At 37.9% G+C, this 22,532-nt stretch overlaps 1 protein-coding gene across 6 annotated transcripts in view; it reads left to right on the top strand.

Annotated features, from left to right (window-relative positions):
* The window catches only part of POU2F1 (POU class 2 homeobox 1), a 206,391-nt gene that overhangs the window by 112,572 nt on the left and 71,287 nt on the right, over positions 1-22,532 (top strand). For 2 of the 6 annotated variants that reach the window (XM_063787103.1, XM_063787136.1), the window contains exon 3: positions 4,887-5,175. In XM_063787103.1, the coding sequence (XP_063643173.1) occupies positions 5,124-5,175 (52 nt within the window). In that variant the 5' untranslated portion in view covers positions 4,887-5,123. 6 annotated transcript variants of the gene reach the window in all.

Raw genomic sequence — 22,532 nt, 5'->3', positions numbered from 1 at the left:
AGTAAGTAGTTATAGACACATACCCATTTCTAATACATTCTTTTATTTGGTAATTTAAAAAAACTATACTTCATTAAACCTTTTATCAAGAGAAAATTATCATATAAATGAGAATACTGAGGCCCCATGAGAGAAAGGTAAATCTGTAAAGGATGGTTTGTCTCCACGGCTCATACTCTTGAGTCAGTATATTGCTTAGAGGATGTAAGACTATGTATCTTTATCATCTGCCAGAGAGGATACAGGGACTTCCCTGGTTTCTGGTAAAGGTATAAATCAAAATATGAAACCAAATAAGAAGACAGTTATGGGCAAGGATGAACAGAAAGTACTTGCTTCTAAAAACTAGGTTTTTCGCTTGCAGAGAGGGATCCCTTTTGACTTATCATTTTTAAAATGCTTAACCATGGGCAATGGTAAGAATGAGAGGCACTCTTAATTTGTGGTAAATGGCTGAGTTGGACTAATGTAGCAGTTTTCCTGCCTGTATGTCTTTTGCTGTAAACTCTCCTATACCTGGAGATGCTTATGTTAATCTCTAAACTGTACATACCTCTTTATGTGAAACTGAGCTGTGGGGCTTCCATGTTCACCCCTGTTGTATTTAACACACTTCATAGTACTCTTACTGAGGCTAGCCAAGTAGACTTCTGTAGTATCTCTTAAGAAGGGAAAGGGCAGCATTGTATTCTGTCTGAATTGTCAGCCAGTCTCCTTTTTGTTATTTCTCTGTCCCCTGTTTGGACTCCATCTTTCTTTCTTGTTCATCACTGGTTCCTATGCCAGTGCCGGTGCTTCAGCCACCTAGCTTAGGTGTGGGAAATGTTTGCAGAGAGAAATAGGGCAGCTGATCCCCTTAAGAGACTAGAGGGTGGGGCAGTGGGCAGGACACCTGTGCCTAAAGAACAGCTTCAAAGAAGAAACATACTTTTTTTTTTCCCTAAGGGAAGATAAGCAAATGATTGGAAAACACTGAAAATAGCCATTACATCAGTCTACATGGAAATCCCTGTATCTACTTTAATGCTACTACTGTAATAGCAGTTTCAGCAGTTACCATTTATTGAGCAACTACAACACTTTTTTTTTTTTTTTTTTTTTGAGATGGAATTTTGCTCTTGTTTCCCAGGCGGGAGTGCAATGGTGCAACCTCAGCTCACTGCAACCTCTGCCTCCTGGGTTCAAGCGATTCTCCTGCCTCAGCCTCCGGAATAGCTGGGATTGCAGGTGCCAGCCACCATGCCCAGCTAATTTTTTGTATTTTTAGTAGAGACGGGGTTTCAACATGTTGGCCGGCTGGTCTTGAATTCTGTGGGCGTTACCTGATTTCGAGTTAAGTTATTTTGACAAGTTAGATGCCATTATTTCAAATTATAGGAAATTGAGGCACAAAACCAGCCAGGAAATAAAGTCAGGTTTAGGATTCGCAGCCCACATGTAAGTTTCCCCATGAAGTGCAATAAAATAAAACTGAAAATTTAAGCAACACATTGTGTATGTCCAGACCTGTATAAGGTAAGTTCTGACTGGAGCACTTGTTGTAACCGTCTTGTGAATTTCTTGCCTCGTTTTAATATAGAATGTGTGGCAGACTGGTTCCTATCAGACTTGCATATTTACTTACCATGTTTGATATATTAGGTATAAAATTACAGTTTATTTAGATAATTGTATGCTTACAAATTGATTTTTATTTAAGCATATAACAAATGAGCCTTCAGACTCTTGAGTTGTTAGTTAACTATTCTTTTTTTGGTAGTTTATGAAAGCAAGTAAAATGTTTAAGGGGAAGAACGCTTAGCATTATAGTAAAGCTGAAGCCTCACAATTTCTGGATTCAGAATATGTTTGTGTAGATCATTTTTTCCTGAAATGTTTACAATTGTAATAATTTTGGTTTGTGACACTTTAAGGAGAATGATATTGTAAAATTATTTTAAGATTGTGTTGATACGTTAATTCTATACCTTCTGTCATTGATTCGAGAGGCAAAATCAAATGATGCACTTTTTGTCAAATAGTCCTTTTATGTTTGCAGAAAATTTATAGTCTAGGTTTTTAAAAAATGTATTCAGTAAGTGCCCGTTCTATGTGTAAAGTACTATAATCAGTGTTATTAGGATGTACAATGCAAATAGATGAAATAACCCTCAGTCTTTAAGGAGTTAACAATTCATTAAGAGATAAGACAGATAAATAACTGATTCTGGATAGATTATGGTAAATAATTCAAGAGGAGGTACAGAAAAGTGCCATAGTGGTGTTAATTAGGTGTTTCTTTGAAGAAATTTGTGTATGTTTATAGGTCAGGTGGAAGGACCCATCAGGGAGCAAGAGAGTGGAGAAAGAAATACAATTAATTGAACCAAGGTAGGGGTGAAGGTCTAGTATCAGAAGTGCAGAATGAAGGGTTGACTCTGAACATGAAAAAGACTACCCCATGTCTCTAAAACTGGGGAGAAGAAGCAAATATTATACAGTAACAGAAAATTGAAATGGAAGGGAGAAGCAAAACTGAGCAATCATTCACATCAGATTGCTTCATTTTTCTCATTAAAGTAGAGGTGGTCATCTGAGAGGAAGGCAGGGATAATAGTAATAATAATGGCAGCAGCTACTGTTCTTTGAATTCTTACTGTAGGTGTGTGGCTAGCCACTTTATTATATATACTTTATGTCATAATTTTTAAAATACTCTTACAAGGTTAAGTAGATTTATAAAAAGGATTGATGAGCCTTTTGAGGGTCAGTCTCAAAGAAAATAAATGTGTTAGCTTATCCAGCCAACCTAGTTATACAGCTGATCATTGAATAACATGGATTTGAGCTGCATGGCTCCACTTATATGCAAATATTTTTCATTAAATATGTTGGAATTTTTTTGAGATTTGCAACAATTTGGAAAAACAAATGAACTGTGAAATATTGAGAAATATTGAAAAAAATTAAAAGGTATGTAATGAATGCATAAAATATATGTAGATACTATTTTATCATTTATTACCATGAAATATCACAAATGTATTAAAATTATAAAACCTTAAAATGTATCAGAACTTACGCACACACTCGATCACATACATGGCACCATTCACAGTCTAGATAAATAGAAACAAATGTAAACAATACAGTATTAAATCGTAATTGGATAAAATTAACTGCATTACCTACTATACTACTGTAATAATTTTGTAGCCACCTCTTGTTGCTATTGCAATGATCTCAAGTATTGTGAGTATCCATTTAAAATGCCATGTGACCCTAATCATGTCACAGTGAACAGTTCATCCAGTAAATTGTGTATTGCAGTAAAAAGTGATCTCTCTATGTCCTTGAGTATTTTGCATCCTGTTTAGTGCAATAACCTAAACCTTAAATAATGCCATAAGACCTATACGAGGTACCACTGGTGGTGCTGGAAGTGTTCCCCAAAGCAGAGGCAAGTCATAACGTTATAGGAAAAATTTGAATTGCTTGATGTATACTATAGATTGAGGTCTGCAGTTATAGTTGCCATCCATTTCAAGATAAATAAATTAAGTGTAAGGATGATTATTTAAAAAAAAAGAAAAGGAAATTCATGAAGCCTTCACTGCAGCTACACCAGCAGACATGAAAAACTTGAACTTTTTGCTAAATACCTTTTTATTTCATTGAAAATACCGGCCTGGTGCAGTGGCTCATGCCTGTAATCCCGGCACTTTGGGAGGTTGAGGTGGGCAGATTGCTTAAGCCCAGGAGTTCGAGACCACCATGGGCAACATGGTGAAACCCTGCCTCTACTAAAAATATAAAAAACTAAGCCGGGCACCATGGCTCATGCTTGTAATCCCAGCACTTTGGGAGGCCAAGGTGGACGGATCACCTGAGGTCGGAAGTTTGAGACCAGCCTGACCAACATGGTGAAACCCCATCTCTACTAAAAATACAAAAAAATTAGCCGGGCATGGTATAGCTGTAATCCCAGCTACTCTGGAAGCTGAGGTAGGAGAATTGCTTGACCTCAGGAGGTGGAGGTTGCAGTGAGTCGAGATTGGGCCATTGCACTCCAGCCTGGGCAACAAGAGCGAAACTCCATCTCAAAAAAAAAAAAAAGCTAGGTGTAGTGGTGCACACCTGTAGTCCCAGCTGCTTGGGGGAAGAGGTGGAAGAATCACCTGAGCTTGGGTAGTCGAGGCTACAGTGAGCTGAGATCACGCCACTGCACTTCAGCCTGGGTGACAGTGAGACCTTGTCTCAAAAAAAAAGAAAGAAAAAAGAAAATGCAGCTTTTATGTGGGTGCAGGATTGCTATAAGAAAGACATACCTTTGGACTCTAATGTGATTTGAGAGGAAGCACAGTTGTTATACGACAGCTTAAAAGGCAGGTGAAGGATCTAAAGCTGGAGAATTTAATGCCAGCAAAGGATGGTTTGATAATTTTAGAAAGATGTTTGGCTTTAAAAATGTCAGGATAACGGAAGAAGCAGCTTCTGCCAACGAAGAGGCAGCAGACCTCAAGTTCTCAGATGCCATGGAGAAAATCAATGAAGGCCATCTGTGGTGGCTCACACCTGTAACCGCACCATAGCTGGACCCCATCTCTACCCTCACCCCACCCCCTGCAAAAAAAAAAAAAAAAAGATAAGACAAAAGAAGGAAAATCATTGAAGAGAAAGGATATCTGCCTGAACAGGTTTTTAATGCAGACAAAAGCGCCCTATTCTGAGAGGGAAAAAATGCCACAAAGGACATTTATTAGTAAGGAAAGACATGAAAGCACACCAAGATTTAAGGCAGGAAGGAATAGGCTAACAGTACTGTTTTGTGCAGATGCAATCGGGTTTATGATCAGGACAGCCCTATCTATATCCTATTAAAGACTGCTTTTTGCCTTCTTTTACAGCATGGACCCTTTTATGATATGGGCACTGAAACTAAAGCACATGGTGGAAGAAGGATTGGTAGCATATAGAAACATTTTTAGACAAATGAAAAAGCAAAAAAGTCAGAAATTACAGTGTATTTCCATAAAGTTACACCAAGTGTGCCTGCCTCTCCTGCCTCCCCTTCCAGCTTTTTGTCTTCTGCCATTTCTGAGTCAGCAAGACCCCTCCTGTTCCTCCTTCTCAGCCTACTCAGCATGAAGACAAGGATGAAGATCTTTGTGATGATCCACTTCCACTTAATGAATAGTAAATATATTTTCTCTCACTTAGGATTTTCTTTAGCTTACTTTACTGTAAGAATACAGTATATAATACATATACAAATATGTTTTAGTCAACTGTTTATGTTATCAGCAATGCTTCTGGTCAACAGTAGGCTATTAGTATTTGAGTTTTGTGGGAGTCAGATGTTACATGCAGATTTTCAACTGTTTGTGGGGTCGACACCCTTGACTCCGTTGTTCAGGGTTCGACTGTATGACCTTTCTGTAGCCTAGATCAGCAGTCCAAACTCAGGAATGAAGAAAATGGAACATTGGATTATTGTGCCAAAATAGTATACTATCACCAAAAAAGAAAGAGATAGAAGGGAGTGGTAATATTTTTTATAACATAGTTGTTTGCACAAGGATGCTTCCCTTTGGAAAGATGGTATTTCCCCATTCTTCCCTCTCCTCCACCTTTGGTAAAGTCTATTCTATGTTCTCAAGATTATTCCATATTGTAGCATGTATCAGAACTTTATTTTTTATAAGATATTCCATTGTATGTATATACTACATTTTGTTTATGCATTCATTTGTTAATGGGCAGCTGGATTGTTTTTACTGTTTGGCTATTATGAATAATGTTGCAGTGAACTTTGGTGTACAAGTATCTGTTTGAGTTCCGTTTTTCAATTCTTTGGGTTATATACCTAGGAGTAGAATTGCTGGGTAAAACAGAATACAAACTTATTATCTTACAGTTTGGGAGGTCAGAGTCCTAAAATGAGAGTGTTATAAGTGCTTTATTTCTTCTGGAGGTACTATGGAAAGTCCATTTCCTTCTCTTTTCCAGCTTCTAGAGACCACCTGCACTCCTTGGCTTATGGCCCCTTCCTCCATCTTCAAAGCCAGATGTATAGCATTGTCAAATCTGTTTCCCTCCCTCCCTTTCCTGTCCCCCTCCTCCCCTCAACCCTGCTTCCATCATCATATTTCCTTCTCTAACTCTCCTGTCCCCGTCTTTTCTTTAAACACTTACTATCCTGAACTTCATTGGATTTGCAAAATACCTTTTGCCGTGTCAGGTAACAAATTCACAGCTTCCAGGAATTAGGATGATTATTAGGCCCATCTTTGATGGGCTGTTGTTCTGCTTTCCCACAAGATTTTCTCCTAAATTAAAGCTGATCATCTCTATTTTAGATGATAGTTGGAAAAGTAAAGAAGTTATTTGAAGTTTTACAAGGTTTGGTAGGAAAAAACTAAATCAGCTATTTTGATGTAAAGAAATATTGAGGGAAAAAGGAATATTGGACAAACATTAAAAGTTTTGCTCACTTTTAACTCAAAGGGCAGACCTCTTTCATCACTACTCCTGACAGATGGTTATCTGCCCTGTGCCTGGGTTCATGCACTGACACAGAACACAGTACTTTCTAATGTTATCTATTCTCTGGTATTACAACTCTGTTTTCTACATTCTTTTGAATTTTGTCCTTAGGAGTTTGTCATCTTTTAAGAAATTAAAGCTCTTCTGGAAGTCATTGTCACATTTTAACTCTTTTCCATTCATTTGACAATTTATTACAAATTAATTTACTATAAAGTAGTAATTTATTATAAAACAATTTGTTATAATCATTTGTACTAGAATATGATGATAGTGGCTAGCATTGATTAAGTATTTACTGGGTGATTTAAACATTTTACATAGATTATCTCATTTAATCCTTATAAAAACCTCATGAAACATTATTTTTCTCTTTTTATAAATAAGGGTCTCTTTTTATAAATAAGGAAGTTGAGGCTCAGAGATGTTCAGTCACTTGATGAAGGTCACACAGATAGCTATAAAGGGGAGCAGAACCATTCTTTTTTTAAGATGGAGTTTCACTGTCATTGCCCAGGCTGGAGTGCAATGGCACGATCCTGGCTCACTGCAACCTCCACCTCCCGAGGTCAAGCAATTCTCCTGCCTCAGCCTCCCAAGTAGCTGGGATTACAGGCATGCACCACCATGCCTGACTAATTTTGTATTTTCAGTAGAGATGGGGTTTCTTCATGTTGGTCAGGCTGGTCTTGAACTCCTGACCTCAGGTGATCCGCCCACCTTGGCTTCCCAAAGTGCTGGGATTAGAGGTGTGAGCAACTGCACCCAGCCCAGAACCATTTTTTTACCCTTTGAGCTATGTTGTTTCTTTTTTTCTTTTTTTTTTTTTTTTTTTTGAAGACAGAGTCTCACTCTGTTGCCCAGGCTGGAGTGTAGTGGCACGATCTCGGCTCACTGCAACCTCCACCTCCTGCATTCATGAAGTTCTTCTGCCTCAGCCTCTCAAGTAGCCGGGATTACAGGTGTGCGCCCCCACGCCCAGCTAATTTTTGTGTTTTTAATAGAAACTGGGTTTCACCATGTTGCCCATGCTGATCTTGAACTCCTGGCATCAAGCGATCCACCTGCCTCAGCCTCCTGCTGGGATTATAGGCATGAGCCACCATGCCTGCCCTGTTGTTTCTTTTTGTCTCCAATGCGCAAGATAACAGTACTAAGTAACATCAGTGAAGTTGAATAAAAGACTGATTTTGTTCTCAATAAATTTATCTTATAGAGAAAACATATATGAAAATGTAATATAACAGAAATCGAGACGATTCATGAGAAGTATATGTGAACCCATGAGAATTCAGTGTAGGGGAAAAGTGTTTCTAGCTGGGAGGATCAGAGAAGGCTTTGGAGAAGGTGGAACTGAAACTGTATCTTACAGGCTGGTTAGGGTTTAAATCATGATGATGCTAGGCAATATATGTTCAGCATGAAGAAACAGTCAAAGCTGAGATGGGGGAAGAAATCTGTCCTAAATGTCTCTAATTCCTTCAAAAGATTTCCATTATGTCATCTGATTTCTAGATCTTTTATCTTTTAGTCATTCACAGAATTAGACAGTATTCCAATTCTTCAGACTTCATTGCAGCCATTACCATTACCTTTTGCTTATTATTATCTTTGAAAACTTAACCATTGGCTTATTATAATTATTTTTATAATGCAGGTAAAAAGGATATTTAAATATTATATTTTAATATAAATGTTAATATATTTAATAAGATTTTCTGATACTTGTTTTGTAATGTGAAAAGTTGTTTTCTTTTAAAGCAGCTGACTCATCTGTTGTAATGAATTTACAGTCAATTAACTGTCTTTTTTCATCTGAATTATGATAGATAGATCCAAGACTTCCCTATCCTGTCCTTTTTCACTTGCTTTTTTCATTTGAATTGAAAGGGGAGAGTTCCCTGACCCCCCTTGCAGGACATGCGACAGGGAGTGGCTCATATGTTTGGCTGCCCACACTCAAACCTCTTAGAGGAAGGGAAGCACACAGACTGGCAGGTGCAGGAGTTATGGTAAGCACTTTTTGGGCTCTGGCCACATGATAGTGTCTAGGGGTGGGTGTCTGCAACTCCCGAAGCCCAAGTGGGCACATGTTTCAGTGCACTCTTTTAGCCTTGGCATCTACAGACAGCTTAAGTGTTAGCTCAGTGATCCTCTTGGTACCCAAGTCCTTGTGCGGCATCCAGGAAGAATCAGGTCACACATGGACTTGAAGGATGAATTCAGGGGTTTTGTTGAGCGGTGGAGGTGGCTCTTAGCGGGATGGATGGGGAGATGGAAAGGGAATGGAATGGGAAGATGATCCTCCCCTAGAGTTTGGCCATCCAGCAGCTGATTTCCTCTTTGACCACCCCCAGTCGAATTCCTCTCAACATTCAGACATTCCTTCTCTTCTCTCTGCCACACCATTCTGCCGTTCTTCTGCTCTACTGTTCATGTCTTCTGGAGCCTGGGGTCTGGGGGTTATATGGAGCCACGATAGTGGGGTATGGCAGGCCAAAAGGCAACTTTTGGGCGCGAAAACAGAAATACCTGTTCCCATTTAGGACCACGGGTTTCCAGGCTTGAGGGTGGGGCCTTTGCTGGGGAACCACCCTCTTCTACCCAGTATTTCCCTGTCTCCTGTTCATATCAAAATGATTTTTCCCCAGGATAGTATCACTATATTTCAGGCAAATGAAAAGTCAAAAGAAATTCGTTAATGTAACCTAATATACATAAATACAATAGTATTTTTGGAATACTATTTATGGGCTTGTATTCCAAAAATACTGTCATCCAAAGTTCCTAGTAACCAGTGATGTTATTAATTCTTTGGGATTTACTAGTGCTATGGCTGGTATTAGGACATTATATGCTCATTTATATTCATAAAAGAGCATGATCAGATATCATTTTCTCCAAGATGAAGAGAAAGAATCCTGAAAGACCAGGGTACCAGTGAATAGACTTGCTATTCTTCATAGTAATTTAACAACTTGATGCCTTGAACCAGCACTAGTTTTGGAAATAATTTCCAGATAAAATACCAGTGTTTTCCAGAAAAGCCTCAAAATAGACCTCAATATAGTTCTTGTTAAACCAGAATGGAGCATTTGCAAATTTCAGACACTTAAGGATTATTTTCCTTTTGAACTTATGTTTATCCAGAGGCCATTTTTAATATTCTTACTGCTTTTATTATTATTTTAAAATTTATTACATATTTTATTGTGTAGACTACATTCTGCCCTGGCCAAGCTGCTCTTATAAGCCTGAGAGTAGAAATACTAATTTTGTTTGGAGTACCTTTATAGCTAATTTTTAATTAGTGGGTCATTGAAAGTGGCTGAAGCATTTCCAGAGAGCCTCAGGAGCTCAGTGAAGGATCTTGGTGGTTTAGAAGCAAATACCAAACACCTGTAGGAAAGATAGACCTCCCTCTAGTGTTTGATTTGATAGATGTCAGTTACAGGATATGGCTTCTACAAGATTCTGATCAGTACGTATTGAGAAACTTGCCCTGGCTCTGCCCACTGGTGCACATGGGGATTTTAAAACTTTAGGTCAGGGGTGGGGGTCAAGGGGGAGAAGGGCGCTATAATTACTGAAGCTGTGCGAATAGGAAGTGACATCTGAATTAAGATTATACTTTTGTTAAATGACTGAATGAGCAATTGATCTTTTTGCCATGAGGTAACCCAGTAACAAATTTAGAATTTTAAAGGTAGTATCCATTTTTGTTCATTACTAATAGAAATTGAGAACATTAAAGAGAGGGTTTGTTTCTAAAATGCTGCTTTCAGTACAGATTATTAGAGATTGTCTATAATTTTCTCCCTTCTCCCTTAGAGAGCAGCTTAGTTTTATTTCATGTTACTTTTTTCATTTTTTTTCCTAACAGATATTAAAGAATTTTTGGTATAAAAGAATTTTCCAGCCATGTTATACTTTACATCTTGCTTGAAGCCAAAAACTAGACTACATTATTCTTTCAATTAGATCCATTATATAACATCCTGGCCTAGAGCAATGGCAATAGAAGCCAGGGGTCAATTTTTTTTTTTTTTTTTTTTTTTGAAGAAGGAAGGAAAGGGAGTAATTTAAAATGAATACTTGTATTTGCCTCGGGGCTGGGAGAGATATGGTAGCATTCTCTGAGTAGGAACTGTACTGTTGGGGAGTAGACTTGACAATGAGATGATGAAACATTTCAGCACTGAAAATGTTGTACTTGGGGTGCCTTGTGGTGCTTGCAGGTGAAGATGTGGGCAATTGAAGATAGAGATAGGTTCCTGAGGAGAGGTGTAAGAGTCTTTAACAGGGAAATGCTACGGGGAGGAGAGTGGAATCAGCCAAGAGGACCAAGGACGGAGCTCTTCTAAGGTGTTGAAAGGGCTGGCAGAGGAAGAGGAGCCCATGCCTTTGTGGTCGAATAGGATGGACACTGACTGCATGTGGCTCTTTAAATTTAAATTAAATTAAATTAAAAATTCAATTCCTCAATCATACTAACCACATTTCTAGTGTTCAGTAGCCACGTGTAGTTAGTGACTACCATATTGGCCAGTACATATAATAGAACATTTCCATTATCACAGAAAGTTCTATTGGACAGTGCTTAAGTAGACTAAGAAATAACAACCATGGAGATCAGATGTGAATCAGACCAGTGAGCTCATGGAGTTAGCATTTAGTGTGGTCAAGTCCTGCCATAGGAGCCTTAAAATGTGACCCTTGAATTTGACAATTAGTTACTGTGGGCCTTTTAAAGATTTTAGTTAAGTGGTTTGGAAAGAAATTGCTGTGGTTAAGAAAGTGAATGGTTGTGTAAAGGGAATGATAAATGTAAGCAACTCTTTTCATGGAAGCTCTATATGGGGCTATGTATCATAGTGGTTAAGAGCTCAGACCCTGAAATCAAACCCCATGGATTCATATCTTGCTCCTTTCACTTGCTAGTTGTGTTACCTTAGGCAAGTTACTTTTTTCATGTTAGAGTTTTTCTTAGCTGTAAGATGGAGATAATAATCCATCTCATAGTCTTGTTGTATACACGGAAAGCAAGTAGGTATGTGGCTCGGTCCATTCACTATGAGTGTTAGCTATCTATTAGGAGGAAGGGGAGGATGATAGAGAAGGAAAGAATGGGAGGGGACGTTAGAAGGGCCTCCTAGTGAAGCAATTTGAATATGTTTAGATGCTAAGGGAAAAGAGCCAGTGTAGGAGGGCAGTGGCAAAGAAAGAACAGATGATGCAGCCATAAAAAGGAATGAGATCGTGTCCTTTGCAGGGACATTGATGAAGTTGGAAGCCATCATCCTCAGCAAACTAACACAGAAACAGAAAACGAAACACCACATTTTCTCACTCATAAGTGGGAGTTGAACAGTGGGAACACATGGACACAGGGAGGGGAACATCACATACCAGGGGTGAGGGTGAGGGGAGGGAACTTAGAGGACGGGTCAATAGGTGCAGCACACCACCGTGGTACACGTGTACTTATGTAACAAGCCGGCATGTTCTATGTATCCCGGAACTTAAAGTAAAATAAATAAATAAGAAAGAACAGATGAGTCAGGGATCCATTTTTGAGGAGAGGGGAGGTGTTGGGTTTCAGAGCACGTGGTGGCTGAAGTAGCCTAAAGTAGGAGATTCCTTTTTTGTTGTTTTTTAGGTGAGAAATGGGAGAGTAAAGGAGATAAAGACAGATTCAGATAGTAAGTTTTCAGGTAGAAGGGAATGTAAGAAAGCAGTCTAGAGAGGATTAGGAACAGTCAATTAGGGATTTCCTTGTGATACAGGGAAAACAAAACTGGGAATAGAATGCAATAAAGAAGTCTAGGATTAAAATAAACACTATCAGCAGGATTTGTAGCAAAGTGTCATAATCCAAGCTAGGAAGGCTGACATCAGATAAACTCAGAAGGTAAGGAGCATTCATTGTGTTTCTGAGGAAGGCAGGAAGCTGCTACCGTTTAACTGGCTCACATCCTACAGGGAAAGATGAGCAAGGGAGCCTCTGACTAGGTTGAGAGGCAGAACAGAGATGGAGCAAGGTCAATGTTTGGTAATTTTCTCCACCAACAAAAATATTAATAAGATTTTAGGATATTAAAATAAGGTCTGTCTTTCTGGTTTTCTTGGTCTTCAAATATATTTCATTTATGTTCAATATTTAAGTTATTTGAAAAGTCTCAACAGCTGGTAAGTCATAAGACACTTATTTTTCTACAATGAAGAATAAAGTTAAGAGCCTGGAATAGTGGCTCACACCTGTAATCCCAACACTTTGGGACATCAATGCATGAGGATTCCTGGAGCCCAGGAGTTCAAGACTAGCCTGGGCAACATAGTGAGACCCGCATGTCTACAAAAAAAAAAAAAAAAAACTTAAAAAAATTAACTGGGCATGGTGGCACATGCCTGTGGTCCCAGCTACTTGGGAGGCTAAGGGAGGAAGATCGCTTGAGTCTAGGGGGTCAAGGCTGCAGTGAACCATGATTGCGCCACTGCACTCCAGCCTGGGTGACAGAGTGAGACCCTGGATTTTTTTTTAAAAAAAGTATAATGTTAATGAAAATCTGTTTTAACTGAGTCTTTCATCCAGATAGACTTAACAATTTAGCAAACAGCCACCTATAGAAATCTTGTCATGCATCACTGATAATGCATTCATCTCTAAGGTGATGTATAAAAGTAATTTTAAAAATACACATACTATTATTACTTAGGAAGTAAAGGATATACAATCCAATCATTACAATCAAGTACAATCACTGTGGAGATTTTTAGCAGATAAGTAATACCTATCCATTCTATAGATCAGCAGCCCCCAACCTTTTTGGCCCCAGTGACTGGTTTCATGGAAGACAGTTTTTCCACAGACAGCGAGTAGGGGATGAAACTGTTTTTTACCTCACATCATCAGTCATTAGTTAGATTCTCATAAGGAATGCACCACCTAGATCCCTCGCATACACTGTTCACATTACGGTTCACGCGCCTATGAGAATCTAGTGCCACTGCTGCTCTGACAGGAGGCAGCGCTCAGACAATAACGCTATCTTGCCCACCACTCACCTCCTGCTGTGCAGCCTGTTCCTAGCAGGCCACAGACTGGCACCGGTCTTCAACCCAGGGGTTGGGGACCCCTGCTATAGATATTCTGTGTCATGAATTTTGATTATGCTTCTTACTTTTGTAGTGGCTTAGAATCTTTCTGTGGTTTTGTTTCTGTGATAAGTGATTCTCTTTCAGGATTTCCATTATCCCAGATTCTTCCCATTTTATGGCAGCTCAGATGGAAGAAACGCTCTCCACACAAACACTCTAAAAAATGAGCAGTAGCTAAGTTTTCCTAAAAGATCTTTTAGCTATTATTTATGTCCTGTGGTTGCTTGACTTTCTGTGAACTTCATTTGGAATTTGTCCTTGCTTATCAAGGTGATGTAGTGATGGGCACAGATATTGTCATTATTTCCTATAGGGTGTCGGAAATTTAGTCTATTGGTAATTTTGCCTTGACTGCCTTAAATTTACTTATAAATAGAAATATGTGAATAATGTATTTTTCCTCTTTATTATGTAGGTTTAATTGAAGTAGTATATTATTTTCATTACACATTAACATGTAGTATAGTACTATCTCAAATATAACTGCTGGGTGATGAAAAATAGCCTTCACAAACTCATGTTCCAAAATTTCTCAGGCCCTTATTCAAGAAATTGTTAATCTTATTTTCATGTGCACTTCTAACAGGGGTGCATTTCATAACAGATCATAAGCAGCCATTTATACAGACGAGGCTGGCTGCTCTAGGAAAGTAAGCCAGTAGAGCAGAAACTGTCAGATTTATACCAGAACTGCAGTCTTTTATTTTCTTTTTTAGATTGAGGTGAAATGCGTAACATAAAATTAGCTATTTTAAAATGAACAATTCAGTGGCATTTAGTGTATTCACAGTGTTGTGCAGCTACCAATCTATCCAGGTCCAAAACATTTTCATCACCCCCAAAGGAAACCCTATACCCCTTAAGTAGTTGCTCTCCATTTTCCCCTCTCCCCAGCCCCTGACAACCACCAACCTATAGTTTGTCTCTATAAATTTACCTATTCTAGGTATTTCATGTAAATGAAATCATATGGTATGTGACCTTTTGTGTATGGCTTCTTTAACTTAGTATAATGTTTTCAAGGTTCATTCATGTAATAGCATATTATCAGTACTCATTCCTTTTATGGCTGAATGGTATTCCATTATATGGATATACCACAATTTGTTGGTGTCCCTTTGTCTCTTGATGGACATTTGGGTTGTTTCCACTCTCTTTGGCTCTTGTGAATAATGCTGCTGTGAACATTTATATACACGGATTTGTTTGAGTACTTGTTTTCATTTATTTTGGGTATATAGTCATGCATAACGTCAGGGATACATTCTGAGAAATGCACCATTGTATGAACATCATAGAGTATGTTTCACAAACGAAGATGGTATAGCCTATGACATACCTAAACTATATGATATAGCCTGTTTCTCCTAGGCTACAAATCTGTACAGTTAGTATACTGAATACTGTATGCAATTGTAACACAGTGGTATTTGTGTATCTAAACATAGAAAAGGTACAGTAAAAATAGGGTATTATAATCATGGTTCTGTTGTTGCTGATGGAAATGTCTTTATATGGTACGTGACTGTATGTCTAGCAGTGAAGTTGCTGGGTCCACTTTTTGATGGTCCTTCAAATAGTTAAACATAGAATTACCGCCAAACTTTTTTCTATAGCAGCTGAACCATTTTATATTTCCACAATCAATGTACAAGGATTCCAATTTCTCTGCATCCCTGCCAACACTTATTTTCTTCTTTAAAAAAATTATAGCCATTTTAATGGGATTAGATAATGTACTTTAAAAAGTAGCAACTCTTCATTCATTTTCCCCAGGAAATAATAATAATAATAATAACTGAAACCTCCTCCTTTTTTCCAATGTTTTTGTGTATTTTCCTCTATCTTATAGTCAAAATATCTTGTAATAATGAGATGAGAATGGGCAATAATAAATTGTGTTTACATCTAAGCAGTTAGATGTTTGACTTTTGTCACCTTGGTTGTTTGTGCCTTACTCTCTTACCCTGAACTACCTGTATCACCTCATCTCTCCTACATCTTAGCCACACTAAACCTCTCAAAACTCTTTGTACCTTTCTAAGAGCAAGTAAGTGCTCTACTTTGCTTGGCTTGAGGACAGTGACAGTACCTTATTCTTTTTTGTGTTCTACCTTCCACTTTTTTTAGATACCACTTTTCATAGATATCTTATTTTTTTAAATAGTGCTTGTCTTTTGTATTACTTATTTACTTGTCTGCCACCCAAACCTAACTGTGAGCTCCTTGTAGTATGGGAATATGACTTTGTAACCCTAGGACCTAACAGGGTATTTAAAATTGTTAAAATTCTTAGATTTTATTTTTTAACGTGGCCACGGTGTCTTCTACTTTTGGTATAGAAATGCTTGGTATTTTCTTCCCTCACTCAACCTTTTCCAATTAATTCCATCTCATCCTCTTAAGATTTATCTGAAATGTTGTCTCCAGGAAGCTTCCCTGACCTTGCCTTCTCCCTTTCCCCTTAAAGTCTTCTTTTAATGTTCTTGTCAGTAGCCTCTGTGGTATCTGTTTTATACTTTCCACATTGTATATATATTTTTATGAATATGGAATTCATAAATGCATTACTTGTGCACCCCGGCCAGACTCGCTATCCCTTTTCCTCTTTATTTTTCCATAGCATTTATTTGTATCTGATATTCAGTATTTTTTCATTTTTATTATCTATTTCCCAACTAGAATGTAAGCTCCACGAAGGACATTATTTTTGTCTCTCCACTGCTGCATCTCTGACACCTGGAACAGTGCTTGCTATACAGTATATGCTCAATACGTATTTTTTGAATGAATTAATCAATTAATGAATAGGCCTGAGAACTACTTAAGAGCAATGACTGTGGTGTATTCATTTTTATAACCTCAGCATCTGGAATATCAATTCTCAATAAATGTTTATTGAATACAGCATTTATTTTTACAGCAGGATCTTTTGCTATGTGATATTCCTGGTTCTCATTTGTTGTTGTTTTTGTTTGTTCCTAAATAATTATATAAAAATAGAAAATGCACATAAGCAAAAATAATTGTTTCATTCAAAATAGGAGATGATTCAGTCATAGTCTTGTGTATATGGGCATAATAATTTTATCTAAAGCCATTTCTTATAAAGGTAAAACTGTTCATTCAAGGGAAGAGAAATTTCTACTGAACTGTAAACATGAACACATCAGATGGCTAAGATTTAAGAAAACAGCTGAATATTTTTATATTCATATTTCAAAGTAATCATTGCTTTGGAGTAGATTAAAAATAAAGGTTGTATAGGGTTTCAGGTGAGTTTTGATTAACAAGAAAAGATTACATCCACATCAAGTTAGATTAAGTTCCCAATAAGCCAATGATACTAAGTATTATTGGGAGGCAAAGTCATTTCAGAACAGGTGTACTATACTTAATGTAGTTTCCCTTGCCCCCTGCAAGTAGGATCATATCAGATGAGAGAATAAAAAGAGTACCTTGCCTTTTTACATATTCAGGATTTTGGTCTCCGTTGAGAATGAATCTTGTTTGTTCTTTTGTTGGAAATGGGCTATTTACAAATATTTTCCAGGGTTCCAGAAAACTCAGTTCTCTGCAGCCAACTTTCTTACTCTGATTTAATTCTGTTTTGTCGTCTGTGTGATTCTGATACTTAGTCTGAGACCTATAGTAACAAATGTATTTCCATGCATTTAGCTAAAGAACATGGGGAACCGACATTGCAAAAGACAGATTTTTTTTCTTTTTAAAGTGTCATGATTTCCTTCAGATGTAGCTAGGTCCTGAACAGATGAGGCAGGAGAATTGCTTGAACCTGAGAGGTGGAGGTTGCAGTGAGCCAAGATCTTGCCACTGCACTTCAGCCTGGGCGACAGAGCAAGACTCCATCTCAAAAAAAAAAAAAAAAGAAAAGAAAATGTATTATCTGTGTTAGGCTGGGCACAGTGGCTCATGCCTATAATCCCAGCACTTCAGGAGGCTGAGGCGGGCAGATCACCTGAGGTCGGGAGTTCGAGACCAGCCTGACCAACATGGAGAAACCCCATCTCTACTAAAAATACAAAATTAGCCAGGCGTGGTGGCGCATGCCTGTAATCCCAGCTACTAGGGAGGCTGAGACAGGAGAATCGCTTGAACCCGGGAGGCCAAGGTTGCAGTCAGCCGAGATCATGCCATTGCACTCCAGCCTGGGCAACAAAAGCGAAACTCCGTCTCAAAAAAAAAGTATTATCTGTGTTTTAATTTCTGGGCTCAAAAGGTTGATCTGTTTTGAAACTATTAATGTTGGCCAGTCATGGTGGCTCACACCTGTAATCCAAGCACTTTGGGAGGCTGAGGTGGGTGGATCACCTAAGGTCAGGAGTTCTAGACCAGCCTGGCCGACATGGTGAAACCCCATCCCTACTAAAAATACAAAAAATTAACTGGGTGTGGTGGCACGTGCCTGTAATCTCAGCTCCTCAGGAGGCTGAGACAGGAGAATCGCTTGAACCGGGGAGACGGAAGTTGCAGTGAGCTGAAACTGTGCCACTTGCATTCCAACTTGGGCAACAAGAGCGAAACTCTGTCTCAAAACAAACAAACAAAATTAGCTGGGTATGGTGGCACATGCCTGTAATCCCAACTACTTGGGAGGCTGAGGCAGGAGAATCACTTGAACCTGGGAGGCGCAGGGTTGCAGTGAGCCGAGATCGCGCCACTGCACTCCAGCCTGGTCAACAAGAACGAAGCACCATCTCAAAAAAAAAAGAAAGAAAGAAAAAAAAGAAAAGAAACTATTAATGTTATATCTTAGGTAATGATTAAACGTCCTAAGAAAAACTAGATTTTATAGGAGTTAAGATTTTGGAAATATTATTTATAATTAGGCTGGCCCTTAAAGTCTTCTTGAAGGAAGTAGATTCCAGGCTGGATATTTCATAATGACTAGGATTTTCAGAGCTAGAGAGGAGGGTGAAGGATATCTGCATTTTCATCCTATTTGAGGGTTTCACCTTAGCTTTCTCCCTGACTCTCCTCTCCTCCCTCACACCTCTTCTTTTCTCCTTCTTTCCCTAATGTGTAATGTTTCCTCTCTCATTTATACATTTTAAAATTAATGTTCATAGGATGTAGATTTCCATTCTCATTTGTGGAAAAATGACAACAGGAATAGGATAAAGGAGAGGACTGTCCTCCCACCGCAAAAATAGATGCACACCTGGGCAGAATTCAAACAGCAGAAGTGTGTCTCTTTTAAGAGACTGGAGACTGATTGCTTTGGAGATGACATTGAAGGATAAATTGAAAGGATGCCCATTTTAGGAAAATTTTAGCAATAAAAATTAAAGCTGTTATCACAACTTAATGGTAATACTCATCATGGTAGAGAATTTGAAAAATACAGAATAATGTATTCACTATTAACATTTTGATGCATTTCCTATTTGAAGACGTTTTTTGACAAAGTTGTCCTTTATAAAATGTAATATTTCTTGTGGGCTATAAAATTTGATTTGATTCCTTTTTAAAAACTTTATTTTAATGTAAAAGAAATGTAGTTGAAGTAGCTAGCTGTGAGATAGATAGCAAAGGCCAGAATTCTACTACTTTGTCATCTTATGTCCCCTTATGAGCCTGATCATGGCCTCAATTACTGATTTGTCACTTAGCTAATATTTGTGAATGAGCATTGAATTGGAGTCCTTCGTCATTGGATGGTTTAGTAGAAAGGGCAGTTGGGAGAGAGTTGAAGCAGGGGTGCTAGACACATCGGTGGAAGGCTCGGAATTTCAGTCTGAGCTCAATTACTGTCCAGCTTGGTTATTTCAGTGGAAGTATTTCTGTATATTAGAAAAAATTTCTTATTTGTAAAACAAGGAGCTTGATTAGTTCTTTTTAATGTCCCTTTCAGCTTTACCATTTCCAAAATATGAAATAAATAGAATCATGTGGATGTACCCTTTGAATCTGGCTGCTTTTACTTAGTATAGCGGGCTTGAGATTCATATTCATCTGTGTCATATGTACTTTAGCTCAATTTTATTTCTTCCCTCACTCCCACAAAATGTTGAGGAAGTACCAAATGTGTTTTCGTAGTAAGAAGGTATAGATTATTGCTTTTGGGTTAGAGAGATGGGAAACATGAAAGAAAATAGCATTTGAGCTGAGCGCTGAAAGACATTTAAATGCCTGAATCCTGTGCAAAGCTGAGTAATATGAACTGTTCATGAAGGGAAGAAACCTTTGCCTATTTGATCCTTGACTGCTGGCTATGAAGAGAAAAACAGAACTTTCTGGGAGATGAGGACTCTCCAGTGCTTGAACTTAATATAAATCCAACTGTCTCTCAGCTGGGTCTTCACTGTCACTGGTGCTAACCTTGGATTCACCTCTAATTTATTCCCTGTCACATTTTTCATTGCATATTTCCAGTCTTCTCTATTTCTGTTTTGCTCTTTCGTTTTCTGAAAATATCTGCCTTTTGATTACTGAAAAAATTGTAGCTGTCTGATTTGAGCCTCACCACCTCCCTCTTCAATACTTTACATTTTTCTGTTTTTACCTACCTTCTCCTTTTTTTTGCATCTGACAAAGAAATATCTCTCTTTACCCCCACCGCCTCCATTATTTGAATTGTCTTCTCGTACCCTTCAGGTTTCTGCCCTATCTTTCAACCTGCTATTGTTCTTACCTTTTCAGCATATCCCTTCCACAGACTCTTTCAGTCTTTTAAGTTTGCTCAGGTTTTATCAACCTCAAGTCTTTCCTTCCACCCTATCTGCCCCTTTGAATTATCATCCTCACGCTGTCCCACCAGTACCTGACTTATGAAAGAAACGATCATCACTCACCACCTTGGCTTCATTATTACCTGCTTTTGCCTTTATTCCTTGCAATCTGGATGTGTACCCAGAATTTTGTTGCACTTTTTTTTATTGTTGATTCTTTTACGATTTTATGCAAAAGTAATTGTAAAAACTTGTATGTAAACATGAATGTAGCGTTTAAGTACTCATATCTACCACTGTGGCCATAAAGTAGAATGTTACCATTCCTCAGAAGGCTTCTGTAGGCCCACCCTGAACATATTCCATTCTTCTACCACAAAAATAACCATTATCCCGAAGTTAGCGTTAATGGTGACATTGCTTTTCACTCAAAATATTTTTCCATCTACATATTTATCCTCAAATAACACATTACTTAGATTTGCCTGTTTCCTTAATGAAATTGAATTATACTGTACCATGGATATTTTATTACTGATTTCTTTTGCTCAACATTATGTGTTTGAGATTCATCCATGTTAGTACATATACCTATAATTCATTTTCACTGGATATAATATCCCATTGTATGACTACATTAGAATGTTTGTTTATTCCATTATTGATGGACATTTGGGTTATTTCTAGGCTTTTGCTATTACAAATAATATGGCTATAAATGACTTTGTACTTATCTCTTGATACATATTGTGAAAAAGTCCCCAGAGTATTTTCTTTATTTTTATTTATTTATTTATTTTTTGACAGAGTCTCACTCTGTCACCCAGGCTGGAGTGCAGTGGTGCAATCTCAGCTCACTGCAACCTCGGCCTCCCGGGTTCAAGCAATTCTCCTGACTCAGCCTCCCTAGTGGCTGGGATTACAAGCACCCTCCACCACGCTCAGCTGATTTTTATATTTTTAGTAAAGATGGGGTTTCACCATGTTGGCCAGGCTGGTCTCAGACTCCTGACCTCAGGTGATCTGCCCGTCTCAGCCTCCTGAAGTGCTGGGATTACAGGTGTGAGTACCCAGAGTATTTTCTTAATAGTGTTATTGCTGAACTTGTTCTAATGTTACTTAGTACTGCCAGCCAGTTTTCCAAAGCATTTGTACTGGTTTATACTGCTACTAATAGCAACTGGAATTAACCGACTTTGCAATTTTAGCCAATTTATCAGGTGTAAAATGGTATCTCATTGGGGTTTTAATTTGCATTTCCATAGTTTCCAAGCAGATTGAACATCTTTTCCTGTGTTTATGGGCCATCTGTGTTTCTTCCTTTGTTAAATTCCTATTCATTTATCTTGCCTATTTTTTCTATTGGGTTGACTTTTTCTTATTGACTCATAGGAGTTCTTTGTGTATTCTGAATACTAATCCTTTGTTGTTTGTATGGATTGTAAATATTTTCTTTTTTCAATTCACTTTATGTAGCCCTTTGATGAGCTTTTAATTTTAAAGTAGTTAAATTTATGTGTTTTCATCTTTTGGTTCTTGATAAAGAAATTCTTCACTTTCCCAAGGTTAGAATGATATTCTTTTATGTTATCTGCTAAGAATGTTATAGTTTTGCATTTCACATTTTGGCTTTTAATCCTTCTGAAATTTTCGTTTTTCTTTCTTTTTTTTTTTTTAGTATAGTGTAATGTGTCTAGTTTTTTGTTTTTTGTTTTTTAAATAGATACCCAGCTACCCCTTTATTAAAAACTCCACCCTTTCCTCATTGATCTGTCATCTTTCATCCCTTCCTCACCTCTGTCATGTTTCAAGTGTTCATAGGTGTGTGTACCTCTGTCTCTAGACTCTGCACTGGTATATGTGTTGATCCCTATGCTAATACCACACTGCCTCAATTATTATTGCTCTCTAAATGTTAATATCTTGATAATCCACGTCTCCATGTTTTAAAGAACATCTTGGCCCCATGCCATTCTATGTAAATTTTAGAATCAACTTGTTAAGTTCTACCCCTCTGCTCCAAAAAAAAGACAAAGAGAGAAAATAATTTATTGAGATTTTGATATGAATTTACTTTGAATCCATAGGTCAGTTTGGGGAGAACTGACATTTTTACAATATTGAGCTGGCATCTGTCTATACAACTGGCATACTATA

The sequence above is a fragment of the Pan troglodytes genome, chromosome 1 (genome assembly GCF_028858775.2).
Source record: "Pan troglodytes isolate AG18354 chromosome 1, NHGRI_mPanTro3-v2.0_pri, whole genome shotgun sequence".
NCBI lineage: Eukaryota > Metazoa > Chordata > Mammalia > Primates > Hominidae > Pan > Pan troglodytes.
The sequence above is the reverse complement of the archived record's forward strand: the minus strand, read 5'-3'. Positions and strand labels throughout refer to the sequence as shown.